Source organism: Epinephelus lanceolatus, chromosome 11 (assembly GCF_041903045.1).
Source record: "Epinephelus lanceolatus isolate andai-2023 chromosome 11, ASM4190304v1, whole genome shotgun sequence".
Taxonomy (NCBI): Eukaryota; Metazoa; Chordata; class Actinopteri; order Perciformes; family Serranidae; genus Epinephelus; species Epinephelus lanceolatus.
This window is the reverse complement of record NC_135744.1, coordinates 44,825,542-44,846,431: the sequence shown is the minus strand read 5'-3', so window position 1 is coordinate 44,846,431 and position 20,890 is coordinate 44,825,542. Positions and strand designations below refer to the sequence as shown.

The 20,890-nt window shown below is 42.4% G+C and overlaps 1 protein-coding gene across 1 annotated transcript; it reads left to right on the top strand.

Moving 5' to 3' along the window:
* Positions 1-13,713: 13,713 nt before the first annotated feature.
* Positions 13,714-20,633, top strand: LOC144464782 (uncharacterized). The gene is made up of 2 exons (XM_078172691.1): positions 13,714-13,838; positions 17,903-20,633. Exon 2 carries the CDS (start codon positions 17,911-17,913, stop codon positions 19,960-19,962), a length of 2,052 nt encoding a protein of 683 aa, XP_078028817.1. The 5' UTR covers positions 13,714-13,838; positions 17,903-17,910; the 3' UTR covers positions 19,963-20,633.
* The last annotated feature ends 257 nt before the right edge of the window (positions 20,634-20,890 follow it).

Sequence of the window (20,890 nt, the reverse complement as noted above, 5' to 3'; positions counted from 1 at the left end):
GCAGCCTGGCCCCTTTAGTTCTCTCCAGGAACGTTTTAATATCAGCAGGAGAGTAAAATGACTGAGAGTCCTGAGACTGGGAGGAGTCACCCTCTGCTGACGCTTTGGTCATCCTCCTGGTTTTTATACTATTTTGCACACATTCAGGGTTCTTTCTTTTCTGCCACATTTTTAACATTTCCTCATCAGACATATCTTCATCGTCAATGATGTCATCATACGTAGATGAGTTCACATTCATTGGTTCACTGTTAAGAACAGATACACTTTCTTAAGCTGTCTCTGGCTGATTCTTATCGCTGTTTCCCAGGACACCTCTGTCCTGTCCCCCACCACTGGAAACCGCGGGGGGGTCGCTACTCGCGGACGAGGCCGCAAGGACCGAAGGTACCGGAGTACTCGGGACCGGGACAACCAGGTCCGGATCCCGCGCCCGCCCCCCCGCCACCGGAGGGACCGGAGCCGAAACCGGCGCCGGAGTCTCCGGGACTGGGACCAGGGGTGCCGCGGCGGCCGCTGCCGGAACTCCGCCATCAGCAGCGGGAGCTGCAGCAGCAGCAGCCCACTGCTCTCCACCTTTCTCCGGGCAAGAGTGGATCAAGTGTCTCTCTGCCCCACATCCAAAACATTTCATGGTCTCTGATGACGCAAACACCATATAATTAAAGCCCTCGACTTTAAAGTTAAAGGACAGGTTCAAATCACTGTTATTGTCTCTCAGGATCATGTATACCTGCCTCCTGTGACACACTACATGTTTTAACTTAGGTCATTTACACCCTAAAGAAACCATCTTTATCGCTGACACTAGTTGACCATATTGGGACAGCTCTTTAGCCAACACCTCATTCTTGATGAACGGAGGAGCATTCGATATGACCACTTTGGTAGCCGGGCTGACGAGGGGGAGAACAGGAGTAAACGTGTCTTGAATTACTACACCTTTCTCCACCACCTCGCCAACCTTAGCCGTGCTGTCAAGGAACATGACGATAGCTCCGTTCATCCGGGAGGCCGACCTTACGCTGCTGTACCCGACCACATCTCCCACCGCCAGCCCCGATTCTTCCATGGAGCACCGCACCGCCGGCACGAGCTTGATAGCATGACAGCGGGTCAGCTTCTCAAACTCGGCCGGAGGTGTCTCCACCACGGGCGAGGTGCCACAAACGCGCACGCTGCCCACACACACACAAACACCCCTCCACCAACACCTCCACCACCCCTATATTACACACCACTATGTATATGCACACCTATAATACATACACCCAGAGAGAAAAGTTAGAAAAAGTTGTTAAACACCACAAAAATACTGAACAAACAATTCACCACGTTCTCAGCTCCACACTCAGTCCGCCATTCTCACAGAGAGAGAGAGAGAGAGAGAGAGAGAGAGAGAGAGAGAGAGAGAGGGAGAGAGAGGGAGCCCGGTGTATTATAGGGGGGTCCTCCGGCAGACTAGGCCTAAGTCAGCCTAACTAGGGGCTGGTACAGGGCAAGCCTGAGCCAGCCCTAACTATAAGCTTTATCAAAGAGGAAAGTCTTAAGTCTAGTCTTAAATGTGGAGACGGTGTCTGCCTCCCGGACCGTAACAGGAAGATGATTCCACAGGAGAGGAGCCTGATAGCTGAAGGCTCTGGCTCCTGATCTACTTTTGGAGACTTTAGGGACCACGAGTAACCCTGCGTTCTCAGAGCGCAGTGTTCTGGTGGGATAATATGGCACTATGAGCTCTCTAAGATATGACGGAGCTTGACCATTTAGAGCTTTATAAGTTAACAGTAGGATTTTAAATTCAATTCTGGATTTTACAGGGAGCCAGTGCAGAGAAGCTAAAACAGGAGAAATATGATCTCGTTTCTTAGTTCCTGTTAGTACACGTGCTGCTGCATTCTGAATTAGCTGGAGAGTTTTTAAGGACTTACTAGAGCTACCTGATAATAGAGAGTTACAGTAATCCAGCCTAGAGGTAACAAAAGCGTGGACCAATTTTTCTGCATCTTTTCGGGTCAGGATAGGCCTAATTTTCGCAATATTACACAGATGAAAAAATGCAGTCCGTGAGGTTTGTTTTAAATGAGAATTAAAAGACAAATCTTGATCAAATATTACTCCGAGGTTTCTTACGGTAGTGCTAGAGGCCAGAGCAATGCCATCTAGAGAAACTATGTCATCAGATAAAGAGTCTCTGAGTTGTTTGGGGCCAAGAACAATAACTTCAGTTTTGTCTGAATTTAACATCAGGAAATTGGTGCTCATCCAAGTTTTTATGTCTTTAAGGCAGTTATGAAGTTTAGTTAATTGATTACTTTCTTCTGGCTTCATCGATAAATACAACTGAGTATCATCCGCATAACAATGGAAATTTATAGAGTGATTTCTAATGATGTTACCTAAAGGAAGCATATATAGAGTAAATAGGATTGGTCTGAGCACAGAACCTTGCGGAACTCCAAAACAAACTTTGGTACGTAAGGATGATTCATTATGAACGTCAACAAACTGAAAACGATCAGATAAATAAGATTTAAACCAGCTTAGTGCAGAACCTTTTAGGCCAATTAAGTGATCCAGTCTCTGCAGTAGAATTTGATGGTCAATTGTGTCAAACGCCGCACTAAGATCTAATAAAACAAGTACAGAGACGAGTCCTTTGTCTGAAGCAATCAGAAGGTCATTTGTAATTTTAACCAGTGCTGTCTCAGTGCTATGATGCACTCTAAATCCTGACTGAAATTCCTCAAATAAATTATTATCATGGAGAAAATCACACAGCTGGTCTGCGACTACTTTCTCAAGGATCTTTGACATAAAGGGAAGATTAGATATTGGTCTATAGTTGGCTAACACCTCTGGATCCAGGGTGGGCTTTTTTAGTAGAGGTTTAATTACAGCTACCTTAAAAGACTGTGGTACATAGCCTGTTAATAAGGATATATTGATCATATCTAATATATGAGTGTTAACTAAAGGAAAGACCTCCTTAAGTAGCCTAGTTGGGATGGGGTCTAAGAGACACGTTGATGATTTAGATGAAGAAATCACTGCTGTCAATTCTTGAAGAGAAATTGGGGAGAAGCAATCTAAATATATATTAGGTCTTACAGCTGTGTTTGAGGTTAGATAGGTACTATCTGAGGACAGGAGGTCATGAATTTTGCCTCTAATAGTTAGAATTTTGTCATTAAAAAAGATCATAAAATCATTACTGCTAAGGGCTAAAGGAATACAAGGCTCAATAGAGCTTTGACTCTCAGTCAGCCTGGCTACAGTGCTGAAAAGAAACCTGGGGTTGTTCTTGTTTTCTTCTATTAATGCTGAGTAATAGTTTGCTCTGGCATTGCGGAGGCCCCTCTTATAAGTTTTGAGACTGTCTGTCCAGATTAAACGAGATTCTTCCAGTTTGGTCAATCGCCAATTCCTTTCAAATTTTCGCGATATTTGTTTTAACTTATGGGTTTGAGAGTTATACCAAGGAGCGAACTTTCTTTGCTTTGTTAACTTCTTTTTAAGAGGAGCTACAGAGTCAAGTGTTGTTCGCAGCGAGCCTACGGCGCTATCGACAAAATGATCAATTTGGGAGAGGTTAAAGTCGGTACAGGAAACCTCTGTTACTGAAGGACTTGGTATTGAATTTAACGACGGAGAAATCATTTCCTTAAATTTTGCAACAGCACTATCTGATAAACATCTAGTATAGTAACTGTTGCTGAGTGGTGTGTAATCAAGTAAAAAGAAATCCAAAGTAATCAGATAATGATCCGATAGCGAGGGATTCTGTGGAAAGACTTTTAGGTTATCAATTTCAATTCCATACGTCAGAACTCGATCGAGGGTAGTTTAGGGCTGATTAACAGACTAGAGTTAAAAATGGCTGCAACTCCCCCTCCTCGGCCGCTGCCTCGAGGAATGTGGGTATTATTATGACTGGGAGGAGTGGACTCATTTAGACTAACATATTCATCTGGACACAGCCAGGTTTCAGTGAGACTGAGTAAATCAATATGATTATCTGATATTAATTCGTTTACTAACACTGCTTTAGACGATAGAGACCTGATATTTAACAGTCCGCATTTGATTCTCCTGTTTTGTCTTTCTGTCACAGAACAGGTTTTAATTTTTATGAGGTTGTTATGTACAACTCCTCTTTGTTTAATTTTAAATTTAAATAATTTAGGTGGTCGGGGGACAGACACCGTTTGTATAAAACTATGAAAACTATGGCTGGGTAACTGAACTAGAAGCTCAGAGAGGCGTATAGGACTGTGATTCTGAGTCCTGATCTCAACTCTGGGTTGTCAGGGATTTAAATTACTAATAAAGTTTGCCAGGTTTCTAGAGATGAGAGCAGCTCCATCCAAAGTGGGATGAATGCCGTCTCTCCTAATAAGACCAGGTTTTCCCCAGAAAGTTTGCCAATTATTAATGAAACCCACATTGTTTGCTGGACACCACCTGGACAGCCAGCGATTAAATGATGACATGCGGCTAAACATGTCATCACTGGTCAGATTTGGGAGGGGTCCAGAGAAAACTACGGAGTCCGCCATCGTTTTTGCATATTCACACACCGAGGCAATATTAATTTTAGTGACCTCCGATTGGCGTAACCGGGTGTCACTTCTAGAGAAGGAAATGACTTTTCAGAGTCCCACAGTCAGTGCAACTGTAACCGTCGTGTTTTCTTACAATCTCGTCACCTGCCATCCAACTGCTTTCTCCTTTCTTGTGATATTCTAGTGATATATGACTCGATGACTCGAGGTCGATCTCACAGCCTTAACAGGTTTATTGAAGATACACCTCACAACTTCACACTCTGCAACAATGAGACAGCAGCACAGAACAGTTCACCAAACCTCCTTATACTTCTCCTCAGATAGACATCATACCGAACTTTCTGTGTGTGTGTGAATTGTTTTTGAACATTCTTCTCTTGACCTCATTCTACCCATTGAAGGTTGTATAAAAGAAAACATATTTTGCCTCTAACCTGACTGTGTGTGTGTGTGTGTGTGAGCGTGTGTGTGAGTGTGTGTGTGTGTGTGTGTGTGTGTGTGTGTGTGTGTGTGTGTGTGTGACTTCCCATAAACGGCTCCAGTTCACAGGAAAACAAGATAAAGAAGTGGCACTGATGATGAATCAAGTCCGATTTCCTGTGAAACGTTTGAGTTCTTAATAACTTTGTGCAAGTTTTATGAGGTGGAGGCTTCAAATAAGCCCTCTGGGGTTTTTTGCCTCTCCCTGCACTGTATCTTATTTTTTAATTATTGTTTTGTGTTTTATTTGTGCAACAAGTTAACTAAACATGACAAAAACCCACATCATTCGCTGGACACCACCTGGACAGCCAGAGATTAAATGATGACATGCGGCCGACATCGTTTTTGCGTATTCACACACTGAGGCAATATTAATTTTAGTGACCTCCGATTGGCGTAACCGGGTGTCATTGCCGCCGACGTGAATAACAGTCTTACTGAATCTATGTTTAGCTTTAGCCAGCAGTTTTAAATTTGATTCCCTGGCCCCAGGGATACATTTGACTATGGCCGCTGGTGTTGCTTACTTCACGTTTCTCAGAATAGAGCTGCCAATAACCAGAGTTTTATCCTCAGCGGGTGTGTTGCTATGTTATGTGGCTCCGCACTGGCTACAGGGGGCAGGCTAACTACCGCAGCTACTGAATGGTTTTCCATGGTGTGGAGCCGCGCTTCTAATTCACTAAGCCTCGCCTCCAACACAGCAAATAAGCTTATTACACTTATTACAATTACCACTGTCGCTAAAGGAAGCAGAGGCATAACTGAACATTTGGCACACCGAGCAAGAAAGAGCAGAGGGAGAAGCCATCGCTAACTGTAAAGCTAATGTAGCTACCAAGGCTAGTAACGTGCAAACAACAGCTAAAGGCCAAAACACACCGGCAGCGTCATATGACGGTGGCGTCATTGACGCGAGTCAAGTGCCGCCCCCAAAACACACTAAATGCGTCGCGCTGCGGGGCGTCAACCAGATTTCTGTTGCACACTCCAGTCCGCTAGGTGGCGGTACTGGTTGCCAACCGCCGGTTAGAACAAAAGACGAGGAAGAAGATGGGGCACAAGAATAAAAACACACAACACAGGACAACCACGACAATGACGGTACGTTGCTTATTGTAGTTGTTTGTAAATAGAAAATAATGGGGGCAGCTGTTTTGACACACGTCGTACGCCGCCGGTGTGTTTTGGCCTGAAGAGATTAGCAGGGAAGTCGCAAAAAGGAGGAGAGCTATAGGTGCTTAAACAGAACTAGTGTGGGTTAGACTAGAAGTAGATGTTAAAGCAACTGAAGTGAGAAAGCAGGCTAATAGAATTCACCAGAGCAGTACAGAGACACTGTCACAGAAACACCAGAAATGACACAACTCGCTTACCGCAATATGTCAGCACGTCAGTGTTTGAGGGAGTGAAATGCAGCCCGCATTGAATTCTCCTGTTTTGTCTTTCTGTCACAGGAGAGGTTTTAATTTTTATGAGGTTGTTATGCACAACTCCTCTTTGTTTAATTTTAGATTTAAATAATTTAGGTGGTCGGGGGACAGACACCGTTTGTATGAAACTATGAAAACTATGGCTGGGTAACTGAACTAGAAGCTCAGAGAGGCGTATAGGACTGTGACTCTGAGTCCTGGTCTCAACTCTGGGTTGTCAGGGATTTAAATTACTAATAAAGTTTCCAGGTTCCTAGAAATGAGAGCAGCTCCATCCAAAGTGGGGTGAATGCCGTCTCTCCTAATAAGACCAGGTTTTCCCCAGAAAGTTTGCCAATTATTAACAAAACCCACATCGTTTGCTGGACACCACCTGGACAGCCAGCGATTAAATGATGACATGCGGCTAAACATGTCATCAGAGGTCAGATTTGGGAGGGGTCCAGAGAAAACTATGGAGTCCGACATCGTTTTAGCATATTCACACACCGAGGCAATATTAATTTTAGTGACCTCCGACTGGCGTAATTGGGTGTCACTTCTAGAGAAGGAAATGACTTTTTCACAGTCAGTGCAACTGTAACCATCGTGTTTTCTCACAGTCTATGTGTGTGTGTGTGTGTGTGTGTGTGTGTGTGTGTGTGACTTCCCATAAACGGCTCCAGTTCACTGGAAAACAAGATAAAGAAGTGGCACTGATGATACATCAGGTCCAACTTCCTGTGTAATGTTTGAATTAATAACTTTGTCACTGATAAAGATCAGATTGACTTTCTTAAGGCCACACCAGGGAAATTCACACGTTCCAGCAGCTCAAGATACAAAAACAAATAATACTAATGCTCCCAGCACCAAGGTGTCGGAATTCATGGAACACCGTTTCCCTGCTGTTCCTCCTTTGGAAGTTGACCTGATGATGATTTTTTCAGGTCGCCCATTAAACACATATACCTGCTGAACATCAGCATATCAGCATTGTCATTGTGAGCATGTTAGCATGTTAGCTCAAAGTGCTACTGTGCTTCAATAAGCTGCAGATTGGTGTTGTGTCGATGAAGGTGTAAGGTTGACAAAATGCTTACATGAGTACGAGCATTTTGTCTGAGACTTTTTGTGGTGTTGCGTTGTCTTCTCTTTTGATGGATCTAAGCAGTGTCGGGGGAACTACGTTTAAATGGTAGTTTACCACACTGGCTTCTTCACTATGAGAAGTAGTTAAATTATCTCAACTGCCTCCAACAAGTGTTTAGCTTGTCAGAGTACAAGTATTTTAAAGAAAGTAGTTTAACTACATACAAACTACACAGGAAATGCTTTCAGTCTGAGTCTGGGATCTCATATTGTTACACAGCAGCTCCTTTTTAAACAGGAGTTGTGCAAATTTGCAGGAAAGCCCAATCAGTGTTTTTTCAGCATTGGCAGTATAAAAACAAAATCGGGGAGTGCAGCAAAATGCCGCCTACCTACTTTTGTTTATACAGAATGTGCCTTTTTCGGGGCAATGGGGGGCGTGAGCAAGTAACAAAACGTGTAGCTCAGCGTGTGACGTAAACAGTGACGTGGGAGGGAAGCCGCGGCTGGTCAGTCCTTCAGCGATTCTCTCGTAAGTCGGCCCGTTCTTCACCATCCCCGTCATCTGACGGTTAATGGCCTCTTCGTTTGCGAGGACAAGGAGGGCGCGCAATTCAATTCAATTTTATTCATAAAGCCCAATATCACAAATCACAATTTGCCTCACAGGGCTTTACAGCATACGACATCCCTCTGTCCTTATGACCCTCACAGCTGATCAGGAAAAACTCCCCAAAAAATCCTTTAACGGGGAAAAAACGGTAGAAACCTCAGGAAGAGCAACTGAGGAGGGATCCCTCTTCCAGGACGGACAGACGTGCAATAGATGTCGTACAGAACAGATCAACATGATAAATTAACAGTAATCCGTATGACACAATGAGACAGAGAGAGAGAGAGACAGAGAGAGACAGAGAGAGAGAGAGAGAGAGAGAGAGAGAAGGAGAGAAGGTGCCCGGTGTATTATAGGGGGTCCTCCGGCAGACTAGGCCTAAGTCAGCCTAACTAGGGGCTGGTACAGGGCAAGCCTGAGCCAGCCCTAACTATAAGCTTTATCAAAGAGGAAAGTCTTAAGTCTAGTCTTAAATGTGGAGACGGTGTCTGCCTCCCGGACCGTAACAGGAAGATGATTCCACAGGAGAGGAGCCTGATAGCTGAAGGCTCTGGCTCCTGATCTACTTTTGGAGACTTTAGGGACCACGAGTAACCCTGCGTTCTCAGAGCGCAGTGTTCTGGTGGGATAATATGGCACTATGAGCTCTCTAAGATATGATGGAGCTTGACCATTTAGAGCTTTATAAGTTAACAGTAGGATTTTAAATTCAATTCTGGATTTTACAGGGAGCCAGTGCAGAGAAGCTAAAACAGGAGAAATATGATCTCGTTTCTTAGTTCCTGTTAGTACACGTGCTGCTGCATTCTGAATTAGCTGGAGAGTTTTTAAGGACTTACTAGAGCTACCTGATAATAGAGAGTTACAGTAATCCAGCCTTGAGGTAACAAAAGCATGGACCAATTTTTCTGCATCTTTTCGGGTCACGATAGGCCTAATTTTAAATCCGTTGCTCCGAAGGGCTAGTTTCATATCCACTACCCCTACACGCAAAAAGGAATTGGGGACCCCTCGCGGGAACGCGCAAATGTAGGGGTAGGGCTAAGGGGGGGTATTTGGACGGGTCCAAAGTTTTACATATGTGGAATTGGCCCTAATTTTTCTAACATAATAGAGTCCGTTTATAATGACACATCTAGCTCAGTAGCACTCCCTCAGGGCACCGCCCCTCATTTCACCATGAGGTGTTAAACAAGGATGCAACTTCTTCCCATTCTTCTTTATTTTGGCAGCAGAAATGCAAGCAATTCATATTAAAAAATCTGATGTTGCCAAACTGAATGTTTTTGATAAACAGATAGTTATAAGCCAGCTGGCTTCATAAAAAAAATAGAACAAATCCCCAAAGTCTTTGAATTAATTGATGTGTTTTCTAAAGCATCAGGTTGAACACTTAATCACAATAAATAAAATATCTTGGAATTCATAACCAAAGATGCAAAAACCAGTGAAACCTTAAATTTACAAGACAAAATTTGAATGTAAATCTAAGCTCAAGATGTGGTTCCAAAGGGACCTGACAGTCTTTGGTAAATGGACCTGCATTTGTATAGCACCTTTCTAGTCATCCAACCACTCAAAGTGCTTTTTACACTATGAGTCACATTCACCCATTCACACACATTCATACACTGGTGGCAAAGGCTACCATACAACGTGCCAGGTGGTTTTTAACACAGTAACACACTGATGGAATTTGGGGTTCAGTATCTTGCGCAAGGTCACTTCAGCAGGCAGACTGGAGGAGCCGGGGATTGAACTGATGATCTTTCAATTGGTGGATGAGCCGCTCCACCTCTGAGCCACAGCCGCCCCAGCCAGGACTGGCTATCTTTGGAAGAACATACTTAAGACAAAACTCTATACCAAGCATTTCTTTGAACAAACCTCTGGGGAGACAACACCAAATACAGTTTTTGTTCAGCAGGAAAGATTTTAGCCACTTTAATTTTAACACAGCATTTAAATATGATTTTCAGGTTGAAACACTTCCAACCAAACAGATGTTGTTATGTTGGAAACTCATGTACACACACGATTTTACTCCTCATCAAACCCCAATCTGGAACAACAGATATGTGCAATGGCTACTTACAGCACTGGATGGATGAAAGTATCTGGTCAGTGACCCGTCTAATCAATGACCAGGGATGTTGGCGATCTTATGAGAACTTTAGCTCGAAACACAACACAACTTGAACACGTGATCAATTTGATGAACTTATCAGAGCGATCCCTGAGTCAGTCAGAATGTTAGCCCAAAACATAGAAACACACTCAGGTGTGATAAATCCACCTGCACTCCATTTTAATGGTCTTGATTTTCCGGCTGAGGAAAATTCAAATAAAGTCATACGTAATCACCTGAAGAATAGAAACTCCATTATCCAGCTCTCTTCTTAAATCAGACATTATCAAATATATAATATGTCTTAACTTATATATTTAAGCCCCGAGACAAATGAAGTTTATTCCATAATTATGAATAATGTCTATCCATCCAGTGAGCTGCTGAGAATGAGATTAGGTATTGATCATAAGAACTGTGTCTTCTGTCAAACTGAAACTACTGATCATCTGTTGTTCCACTGCACACACTCTGCAGGACTGGCTGTCAACCTAAACCCACCTCACTAACTCTCACAAGAGAAAATGTTGTGTTAAAGGACACCATGGGCCAGATCTACTAAGATCCCAATTAGCCTGTACTAATTTGCCTGCGCAATCTAGAATTTTTCGGGTTAGGGGGCTGAACCACGGTTTGCATGTGATTTACTAAGAGTGACTGCGTAAATGACAAGAGGTGCAAACATGTTGGAGACACCCTATTTAAATGAGGGTTTTGCGTGTTTTATGGTTTGCAGCACGGCGAGTTTGGAGAGAAAGCGCAAAGTGAAATTTGACCCTATGGAATTAGAGGTGTTGGTAGATGAGGCCAATAAACACTGAAATGAGCTACAGCAAAGAAACCTGACTGTCTCACAAACGCTATATCACTAGGACCGCCAGGATCACAGTGCCCCTCCAAGCGCCACGACCGTCATATGTAACTTCATTGTTTATGCTTCCCGTGTGCTCAGAAGCACACAAAATGCATTTTTGAGTCATTTACAAGAAGCTATGATAAAATAAAATATTACAGACTATAGAATAGGACTGACAACCTCTCCAATGTCTCGTGACAATTAATTAACACTATTTGTCGGCTTTTTATAATTTTGCTGCTGCGCTGTGTCTCCAGTTGAAAGTGGTGATTTGCTAAATACATTCTACAATAATAAATTAGATTAACTTTTGGTTTATAATATTGTTGGCTATATTACGCATTTTAATAAAAGAATAAAAGAAATAAACACCGAAATAATTAGTGGAAACTATTTTTTTTTTATTGATACTCCTCCTCTCTGACATACTAACACACACACACACACACATTGAAAACGCAATTGAATGAATGAATGAATGAACACTGGAAGCAGTTCAGCCGCAGTCCTGCCGGCTGGTGCGGTCACTGTTGAGATTACATTTGTTTTTTATTATTAACAGAATGTTTTTTTATTGACTGTATGAATGGTTTCGTTTTCAAATAAATATTTGGAAATTAAAATGTATGCTTTGGTGTACTTTTACAGAGTTTTGCAATATGTATAGCCACCTGTTTGTATCAAAATGTATAATTTTCAGCAGTGGTGTGTGTAACTGCGGCCGCGGTCTGAGTTATAAATGCTCAGTTTAGTGTGTTTCATCTTTGTAACTTAAAGGCTTCAGAAAACATTCACGCACATTTTGAGGAAAAGACATCGGAAGAGAAGCTTGTAGGTTTTATCTAAACAGAATTATTTGCATTATAAAAACCCAAACAGTGTGTCAGACCGTCGTGGCGGTTCCAGTGTTAATGATTGTTTCCTCATTCATACCAAAAATGTTCACACGAGGGTGAAAAATGCATTCTCTGCGTCTTCTTTCATCGTTTTGATGTCTTCTTGCAACAATAACCGCAGTGGTGGACTAAGAGTCTCATCCTACTCTCTAATGTGCTATGTGTGAGCTCAGTCCTGCGTGTTCTTTAATGAAGCAATAGGAGAAGATATTCGGTCTCAGTTAATGTAGTTTATTAAGCAGTAAAGGAATAAAATTACAGAGCTCTGGGTCTCAACTTCACGTCCCTGACGAACAACAAAGGTGTGTCAGTTCACGAAGTCTGACCTCCTGTCCTTCCCTGACCCAGTATATTTGAGCGTAACAGAGTGTCATTGTGCACGCAAGGCGTTGTCCTCTTCTCATTGGCAGTTCCACTTCCTCCTTCACCACACCACGCCCCTGCCTCCTGTTAATCTGACTCCTTCCCGCTGGCGGTGGGGGCGTGGTTCCTGTTTTGAAAGACAAGAGAACAACACAACTCCCTACACGTGCTGTACCTTACTATCTGTATATCACTTTCTATTCTTTTTACCATATATGAAACTAATTATCTAAGCATTGCGGTATGTGCTCCTCAGACTTCATGTCTCTTCCTCTCCTGTACTTCTCCACTTCTGCAAAGCAAACACATTCATATCAGCTGAAATCATCTCAGTATTCTCATTGTTCACACATCTAAAACTTATATAGTGAAACACAACTTATAGTAAAACACATAAAATGATTCTATTCCCAACAGCAGCCATGTGTGCGCAATTACACATACAAACCGTTTGCACCTCCCTTTGACACGTGTTAAATATATACACAGTTTCTATGAACAAAACTGCTTTCAGGTTTGATAAATCACTTTCCGTGTGCTAAATTAATATATTTACATGTTTTCCTCCCAGTACACACAATTGCGTGTAAACGCCCCATATTGCTGCAAACGTACTAACTGAAAGCAGACGCGCTATTTTGCACCTTTGAAAGACGCAACCCTTAGTGCGCACTTTTAGCACATCAGTTTGTACATTTTTTTGCGCGTGCAATGAGTCTGAACACGTTTTTATACTTGCAAACCTTTAGTAGATCCGGCTCTAACTGTGATCTGACTGAACAACCTGATACTGGTGCACACACACATCCAAATGGAGGAAGACAAAGGCCCTTTTTCTGTTTTTAAAAAGACTCTTATGGACGATCAGCTCAGTGCTTTGACACTAATGGGAATAAACATGCAAAGTCTCCTCACAGCATATGAAAGATGAAAATATCCGAGGACCCCGAGAGAAAGAGTGCAGAACTATGAATTTGCTTTATTTGTTTTCACTGTCTTTATGTTAAATGTTAAATGTGCATTGTAGGTTGAGACGTGTTCGTTGTGGTTTGTGTGTTGATGTTTTGTGAATGATTCATTTTCAATAAACAATCAATCAAATAAACAGAGGAGCTCCTGCAGCTCCCTCCTCTCTGGCTCTCTGATGTCACAGTGTGGAGCCTCAACACGCCAAGAGGAGGAGCACAAGGCTGCTCAGCTTACAGTGTGCTTAAAGGTTATTATGGGATGTATGCCCAGTGGAACGAAAAAGTGTCAGGAGCTTCTTTCTGATTGGTTGAGAGACGTTATCACACACTGAGACTGATGTTCACTGTTTCACTTCCTGTTCTTTGCCTTTAAAAATGCCTCTCAGCACCTCCTCTCTCCACTGCTCCTCGTCAGACGATCAGAACACATCAGCTGAAGAGAACCCTCTCTCACTTCACACTGTAAGTGACAATAATTATCATATGCTCAGTGTTAATTTTGGCAGCTATTGTCAATTTAGTTTTAGTCATTACATGAATTACATGAGGTCTGTATTAAGTATCATCACACATGTATTTGCTCAATTTCTTACTCTTACTGAACTAATAATTTATTCTTTGTAAATCACAACTAGTTGGTCATGGTATTAAGTTATTGGGTCTAATCCCGAGGCTACGCCGAGTGCGGACACGTAATTCAATTGTTTATAGTAGAGTGTTATTCTGGCAGCAAATGCTCCGCGTCAGCAAGGCTGAAATCATGCACCCGGTGTAGCCTCTGGGTTAGTAGAGAGCTTCTACATTCCTTAGAGAAAAGACAATGTATTACGAGGCAGTTCTGATCTAGATATCAGTAACTTCAGATCAAGACCCACTAATTGCTTATTAAGGATTTACCAAGAAATAATAAATAAATTCAATTTTCAGTAAGATAAGAAATTGTTGAATACATATACACATTTGTAATGATGCTAAATAAACACATTAATGATCAGTAATACATGCACATATTATTTGTGTATTATTGGCGAACATGTCTCACCCCAACTAGTGTTACAAGAACTTTTAGTTGTTATATATGTCCTTTATATATGTTCCTTCATTTCATTTAGGCTAATACTGGCATAAGGAATTGATATTAAAGTCACATGTTTTAATTATCAAGTGTTGAAGCCATTTGGATGATGTAAATATTCTATCAGATGCAGCTCGATACACCAAACTTGCTTGAGAAAAGCCACATACATGTCTAATACAATAAAGTGTGTTTTTTTTGTCCAGTAATTTATCACGAGCAATTTAGTCCAAAAAATGGATCAATGAAAACAAAACATAACGTCCAGTTTAGTTTTTAGTCACTAAGATCTATATCAAACTTATTTTCACACACGGAAGTAAATAGTGATCAACTTCCGTTTTTTTGTGCGTGACTTCCGGTCAGCCACTTTCCTTCATGCTTTCCCTTACCGGAGCTAACGGTGCAAGCTAATTTTTTTTTCAGTTTTCAATTGTTTATGTTAGTCAATCAGTTAGTTAGTTAGTTAGTTAGTTAGTTAGTCTGTGTATTTTGTATAACGTTAGATAACTGTGCCCACGTTTCCGTTATAACGGAAATTTATTCCCTCTAAACGCGAATAAATCGCACGTCAGTCATAAACTATGAACCAAAAAAGCACAATCTATCCCGAGTGAGACAAACTGCTTGATCCCCGTCTCCAGTGTACCAGCAGAGAACCTGCAGAACCGAATCAGTGAAAAAACACAGCGGGCTACACAGCCTCTCTACCTGAGCAGCTGAAGCTGCGGCTCACACCCTCGACACACAGACACACAGACAGTGCTTCTGCATGCCAGCCACACGTGTGCGCAACTGTGAGAAATAAATATGTGAGGTGTACGCTGCTTTTCTATCTTTTTTCCCTTTTCTTTCTTTCTGTCAGCGACATACACTCCTAACACAGGACGGGTTGTTTTAATTGACTGAGTTGATCATTAAGCCATAGTGATGCGCGGATCGGCTCTGATAGCACCTGAATCAGCATGTACGCATCAACCATCCAGCCGTTACAACATGATTGAGCTAGCAAAGCAGTTTTGTGTTGCTATGTGTGGTATTTATTCAGTTTTGGGAAATCACAATGTCTAGAAAGCATCAGTGGCTGCAGCTGACAGGGACAGCTAACGTTAACACTAGCAGCAAAGCTAACATCAGGACGTCATCTGTTAAAAGCCTCCCGTTGTCGGATACGACATGAAACTACTCCAATTAGCTCAATCATGTTGTAACTAAGACATCCACTGGAGAAAATATTTTTTTCATGGACCGTTTATTGAGTTATTACAGACACCGCTAACGGCTGACGGCTAACAGCTAACGGTTAGCCTAGCTAATCTACGATAACCATGTTATTAATTACACACAGAGAAAATACTAATGTTTGTTCAATCATTGTGTTTATAGACTTTACAAACATCAGATTAGTCTAAACGGTGATATAGTGACGTGAAAAATGTGCTATATGTATATATATATATATATACAGCTAAACTCAGCAAGGTAAACAACAAGGCGATTCCCATTTACACAGTGGAAAGAGTGCTGGACCAGAAGTGTCGCACAAAAAAACGGAAGCTGGCTGCGTTCTGTTTTGCCTCCGTGTTTCCGTGAAAAATAAGGTGGATATCAAACTTATTTTCAGCTCATTATCATCATGGGAAAAAGTGTAGACGAATACTTTTCGTTAAAATTTTAGACGACGGCCCTGGCCGTGGCACAACTGGCTGGGGCACCTGCACCATACACCGGCGACCTGGGTTCGGGTTCGAGTCCCGCCCTGTGGTCCTTTCTGGATCCCACCCCATCTCTCCATCTCACTCGCTTCCTGTCATTTTATACTGTCCTATCTGATTAAAGGCATAAAAAGCCCCAAAAAATATACTAAAAAAAAATTAGACAACAAAATGAATACTGGCTGCTACTAATACCAGATCATATTTATTTTCCTGTGAAAAAACTGCTGTCGTATCTTATGTAGCTTTGACTGCATTCATCCAGTGCATGGTAGGTGGATAGAACCAAATGAGCAGAAACAGTCTCTCCGAGATAATTCCATGGCAAATTACTTAGCGCTTTTCTCTTAGATATGAGCAGACATGATACAACAGTTCAGTAATGGCAAAAAACCCTTTGGGTCATTTGTAGTAATATAAAGTAAAAGCAAAGTGACAATCAGGCTGTTGGGTCAACAGATCATAGTGCAGGCAAAGGACATTTAGGCTACATCACAAGCTTCAGGAAATGAAGGTGTATCATGAAAGACTCCACCATGGCACCATTTCTGCCTTCACAGCCCAGGGCTCGATTCAGAGACACACATAGTCACACAAGAGCAGTCATCTCCTCAAGACTGCAGGAAACATGACTATCTTGAGTCTATCTTTGTTCATCTTCTTGTTATTTCTAACTATGGACAGATCTAAAGGCAACCTTAGAAAAGACAGAGAAGGATGTCGTTTTTGCATTTTTTAGTCGTGAAGAAAACATTTAGCCTGTAAAACCACACATTCCAAGGATTTATTAATTTATTTATTTTTATTAATTTAAATAATGGCGTCAAGCCAAACTTTGCTATCCTCTTCCCCTGAGTCTAATGGAGAAAGGACAGCACTGGAGCTAGCACTATAGCTGTCCTACTTCCATATCCAGCAGCATCTTAAGGTCTAGGTACAGTCAGGCGGTGGTGAGCAGCTAGCGGCGAGTGCTTGCCGCCTGTTGACAAAAATTGTGTTGTGCGGCCACGAACCTCCCAAAAATTGAGACCGCGCAGCAAGGCGCACATTGAGCTCCACAGGGATCTTGTTGCGGTACCTTGCGGTAATATGCCAGGGAACACGTCGTGCACTAGCAACTTTTTTTTCACCTTTACCGCGTTACTATTGACTACACCTGAGCCTTTAGTGTTTGGTTTTCTTTTCTTTTCTCTAAACTGCTGTTACCACTTCACTTGAAGTTTCTTGTCAGCTCCGACTAGTGAAGAAAATGAGCAAACTTCCACACATCATCAGAACAGTATGTACTTGCATGCTGATAATTATCATGTGGTGAGGCAGGCAGCTACCAGTGTTAACTTTGGCAGCTATTTTCAATTTAGTTTTAGTCATTACATGAATTTAGTTGTAAGTCTAAGTCATATTTTAGAAATTTCTGTCTTCCCAAAGCCAGTTGGCTTGGAATCTATTGGATTAGAACACCAACTTCGTTCAGGAGGTTCTCATTGGCTGTGATCCAAGACATTTCCCACCAAATTAAATTCATTTGTTGCCTGCAACTTCATGTCATGATATCGGTACCTCATTGATGGGCTAACCACAAGTATAATATCGACGAGTTCTGGTGTGTCCATCCTCCTGATCTTGATGGACAGATCCCCCCTGGCTTGTATTAGTAATATAAATTGTATTTTGCATTTGTTTGTATTTTGTCAAAGCACTTGCATGACATCTTCTTTATCTGCTTCGTTGAACAGCACACACCATGGAAATTGCTAAGGCCACTCAGTGTCTCACCACTGCAGCAGATATGCGAGAGACCACCAAGATGCTGATGCAGCCTAATGCAAACTGGGAAGAGTACCTGACTCCTGCCCCCCTCTCCATCGCCATCATGGGGGAGCTCGTCTTCATCTCCTCATCTGATGACTTCTCCATCAACAAGAACCCCCCAGAGAAGGGCTACAAGTACATACAATACCCAGACTCGTTCAGGGCCTGCCTCATGCAAATCTGTAACTCAGGCTGGCATGCATTCAATGAGGCCCACAAGAATATGGATCAGATCCGCCTTCACACAGCCACAGTTCCTGATTACATGAAGGCAGCAGTCAAGCTCCTTTTCAATGCACCTGATGAAGTTATTGACAAGCTCCTGCCAAATCAGCTGGAAAACATTCGCACCATTGCAGATGAATGTGTGACACTGTCAGGCAGTGTTGAAAAGAAGTACACAGATGTCATCAACTTAATCCAGGAACTGTTGGCGGCCTGTGTCAATGCTGAACGCTTTCATGGAGAAGAGCTGGAGAAGGTGAAGATGAAGATTAAGGAAAATGAAATACGGGAGAAGACCGCCACTGAGCTTAAAGAACGGTCCAAGAAAGCAATGGAGGCCATGGAAAAGGAAATAAATGAAGCACAAGATAGCTACAAGAAAGCAATGGACTCTCTTCCCTCCGGATGGGAAATGATTGGAATGGATGTGGTTGAAGGACTTTCAAAGGCAGTGACAGGATTGGTTAATGGAGTCGTTAACCTGGTAAGTTCTCCAATAAAAACAATCAGCGATTCAGCAGAAACACTCATAGACAAATTCCAAGGAAAGGAATCGCAAAATGAAAACGTAGATGTGCTCTCAGTCGGCTGTAAGTCTGCAGAGATTCTTTCCATTGTAGGAACTCTTACACAGTATTTGAAGGAAGGGAAAATAGCCTGGCAGGACCTGTATGATCAGAAAGCACAATCCACAAAGACAAACTGGTCTCAAGCTCAATTCAAAAGAATCTCTGGGGCCTTAAAGAAGATGAAAGGGAGCAAACTTCAGAATGATGCTCTGAACCTTTGTGAGCTGGGTATTAACATCTGTGAAGAACTGGCCACATATAAACCTGGTGAAAATTGGGGTGACAAGAAAGAAACAGAGCTCATCAAGAAACTGAAGAAACTGGATGAAGAATCCCGCATCTTTGACACCAAAAGCAAAAAAGTACTGGGCTCTCCAGCTCTTTCTCCTACATCACCAATGATGAGCAAAGCACAGAGCAGCACAGGAGATCAGTCTGCCAGTCAGAGAGCAGCAGATAACGCTCGTTTCAAAATTGAGCAGAGCCGAGAACAACTCAAGGTAACACGGGAGGCCTATGAGAAGTCTGTGGAGAGAATGGAGCAGAATCAGAAGGAGCTGACTGAGATCTTGGTTGAAATGCAGAGCTGTAAGCTCAAGGAGATTGACTTTGAAACCACCATCAAGATGCTGGTCAAGGGTCTCGATGCCATGGGCAGAGTCAAAGAGCAGTGGGAGAAGATGGTGCGCTTCTTCCAGATGATCTCTAACATCATCAAATGCAGCCTCAGCAAGACACTGAAAGATTTCGTCTCAACAGCTGATGATACAAAGAAACTCAGTTACAACAATAAACTATTTGTCAAAGACATGCTGTACAACCAGGCCTTCCAAGCCTCCAATGTTGCCAGTCTGGTCCACATGATCTCAGGGACCTACACTGAAGTGTCCAACAAGTACCTGATGGACAGAGTGAGCAGCCTGGGCAAGCTCATGGCCATGGATAAGGAGAAGCCAGAATTCCTTCAAGAGCGTTTGAAGCTGCAACAGTCCTGCACAGCAGCTCAGGAGGGCATCCTTATGCTGGTCCTCAAGAACAAGAAGGAGTTTGAGAGGAAGACAGATGACAGGATGGCAGAAATAGAGAATGGTCTGAAAGCAATTCTGCCAGCTGCCCCACCCCAGGAGACTGAGAGGATCAAAGAAATAGTTCAAGCTGGGTTTGGTGGAGGAGAAGAGGATTACTACTAGAACAAAGTTTCTACCAGTTATGAAACTGTCACCTAATTCTGATCGTCACCATTTTTTTCATTACTTTTATTGATCAATCAAACAAATCTTCAATGATTTTTTATTTTTTTTTAGTTATCTTGTCCTGATATTTGACTCAAGTTTAGAGGGGAAACTAGTGATTACTGTGTGCTTGTGGTATTCTGCAACTCTGTGCTTCACTGGAAATCTGATTGGTCTGTCTTTTTCCATTATTGATCATTGATCAATCATCCTTACAGATTTTGATTCTTTTATCATAACTGGTGAGTTTAATGTGTACTCAGTGTTAATGTGTACTCAGTGTTTTTAAAAAATAGCGTGAGACCTGGCTCAAACACAATGGTGGGAAAGTTTGGGGCATTCCAGCCCAGGCTGATATGGGCTTGGCCTTGGACACCAGTATGACTCATACCCAGGTGACTCTAAAAGAATACACCATTAAGATCGGACTCAACCAAAGGCAAAAACATGCCACCATTGTGTTCAGGCTCAAGTGGGCAGGATTAAGGGAAAAAGGTGGAGATTCAGCAGAATCTTCACCAGCATAAAAGGGAGCGCAAAGAGAGTGAAACTTAAGTCTTGTTCCAGAGCTTGACTCATGAGTTGTGTGTGTTGTTGCTTGTGAACACATTAAACACGGTTGCACCTGATTCCACGTGTCTCCAGTGATTTCCTCAGCACCAGCCATCTGATTCTAAGATACTTATTTGAGTAGAAGGCGAGTCCAACCTAAAGAGTTGAAGGCAAGGTCGGGAGCCCCCAGGCCCAGCTGCAGACACCGATTTCTGCTTCATCAAGAGCTCACTGCTTTGTTTGACATGTTTGATATGGTACAACATGTTAGCAACTCCACTCATATCAAAGGTCACACTCTGGATCTAGTTATCAGTGAGGGTCTCTGTATTTC

Coding starts and splice junctions, on each gene's coding strand:
- LOC144464782 (XM_078172691.1), top strand. CDS start 17,911: ATGGAAATTGCTAAGGCCACTCAGTGTCTCACCACTGCAGCAGATATG.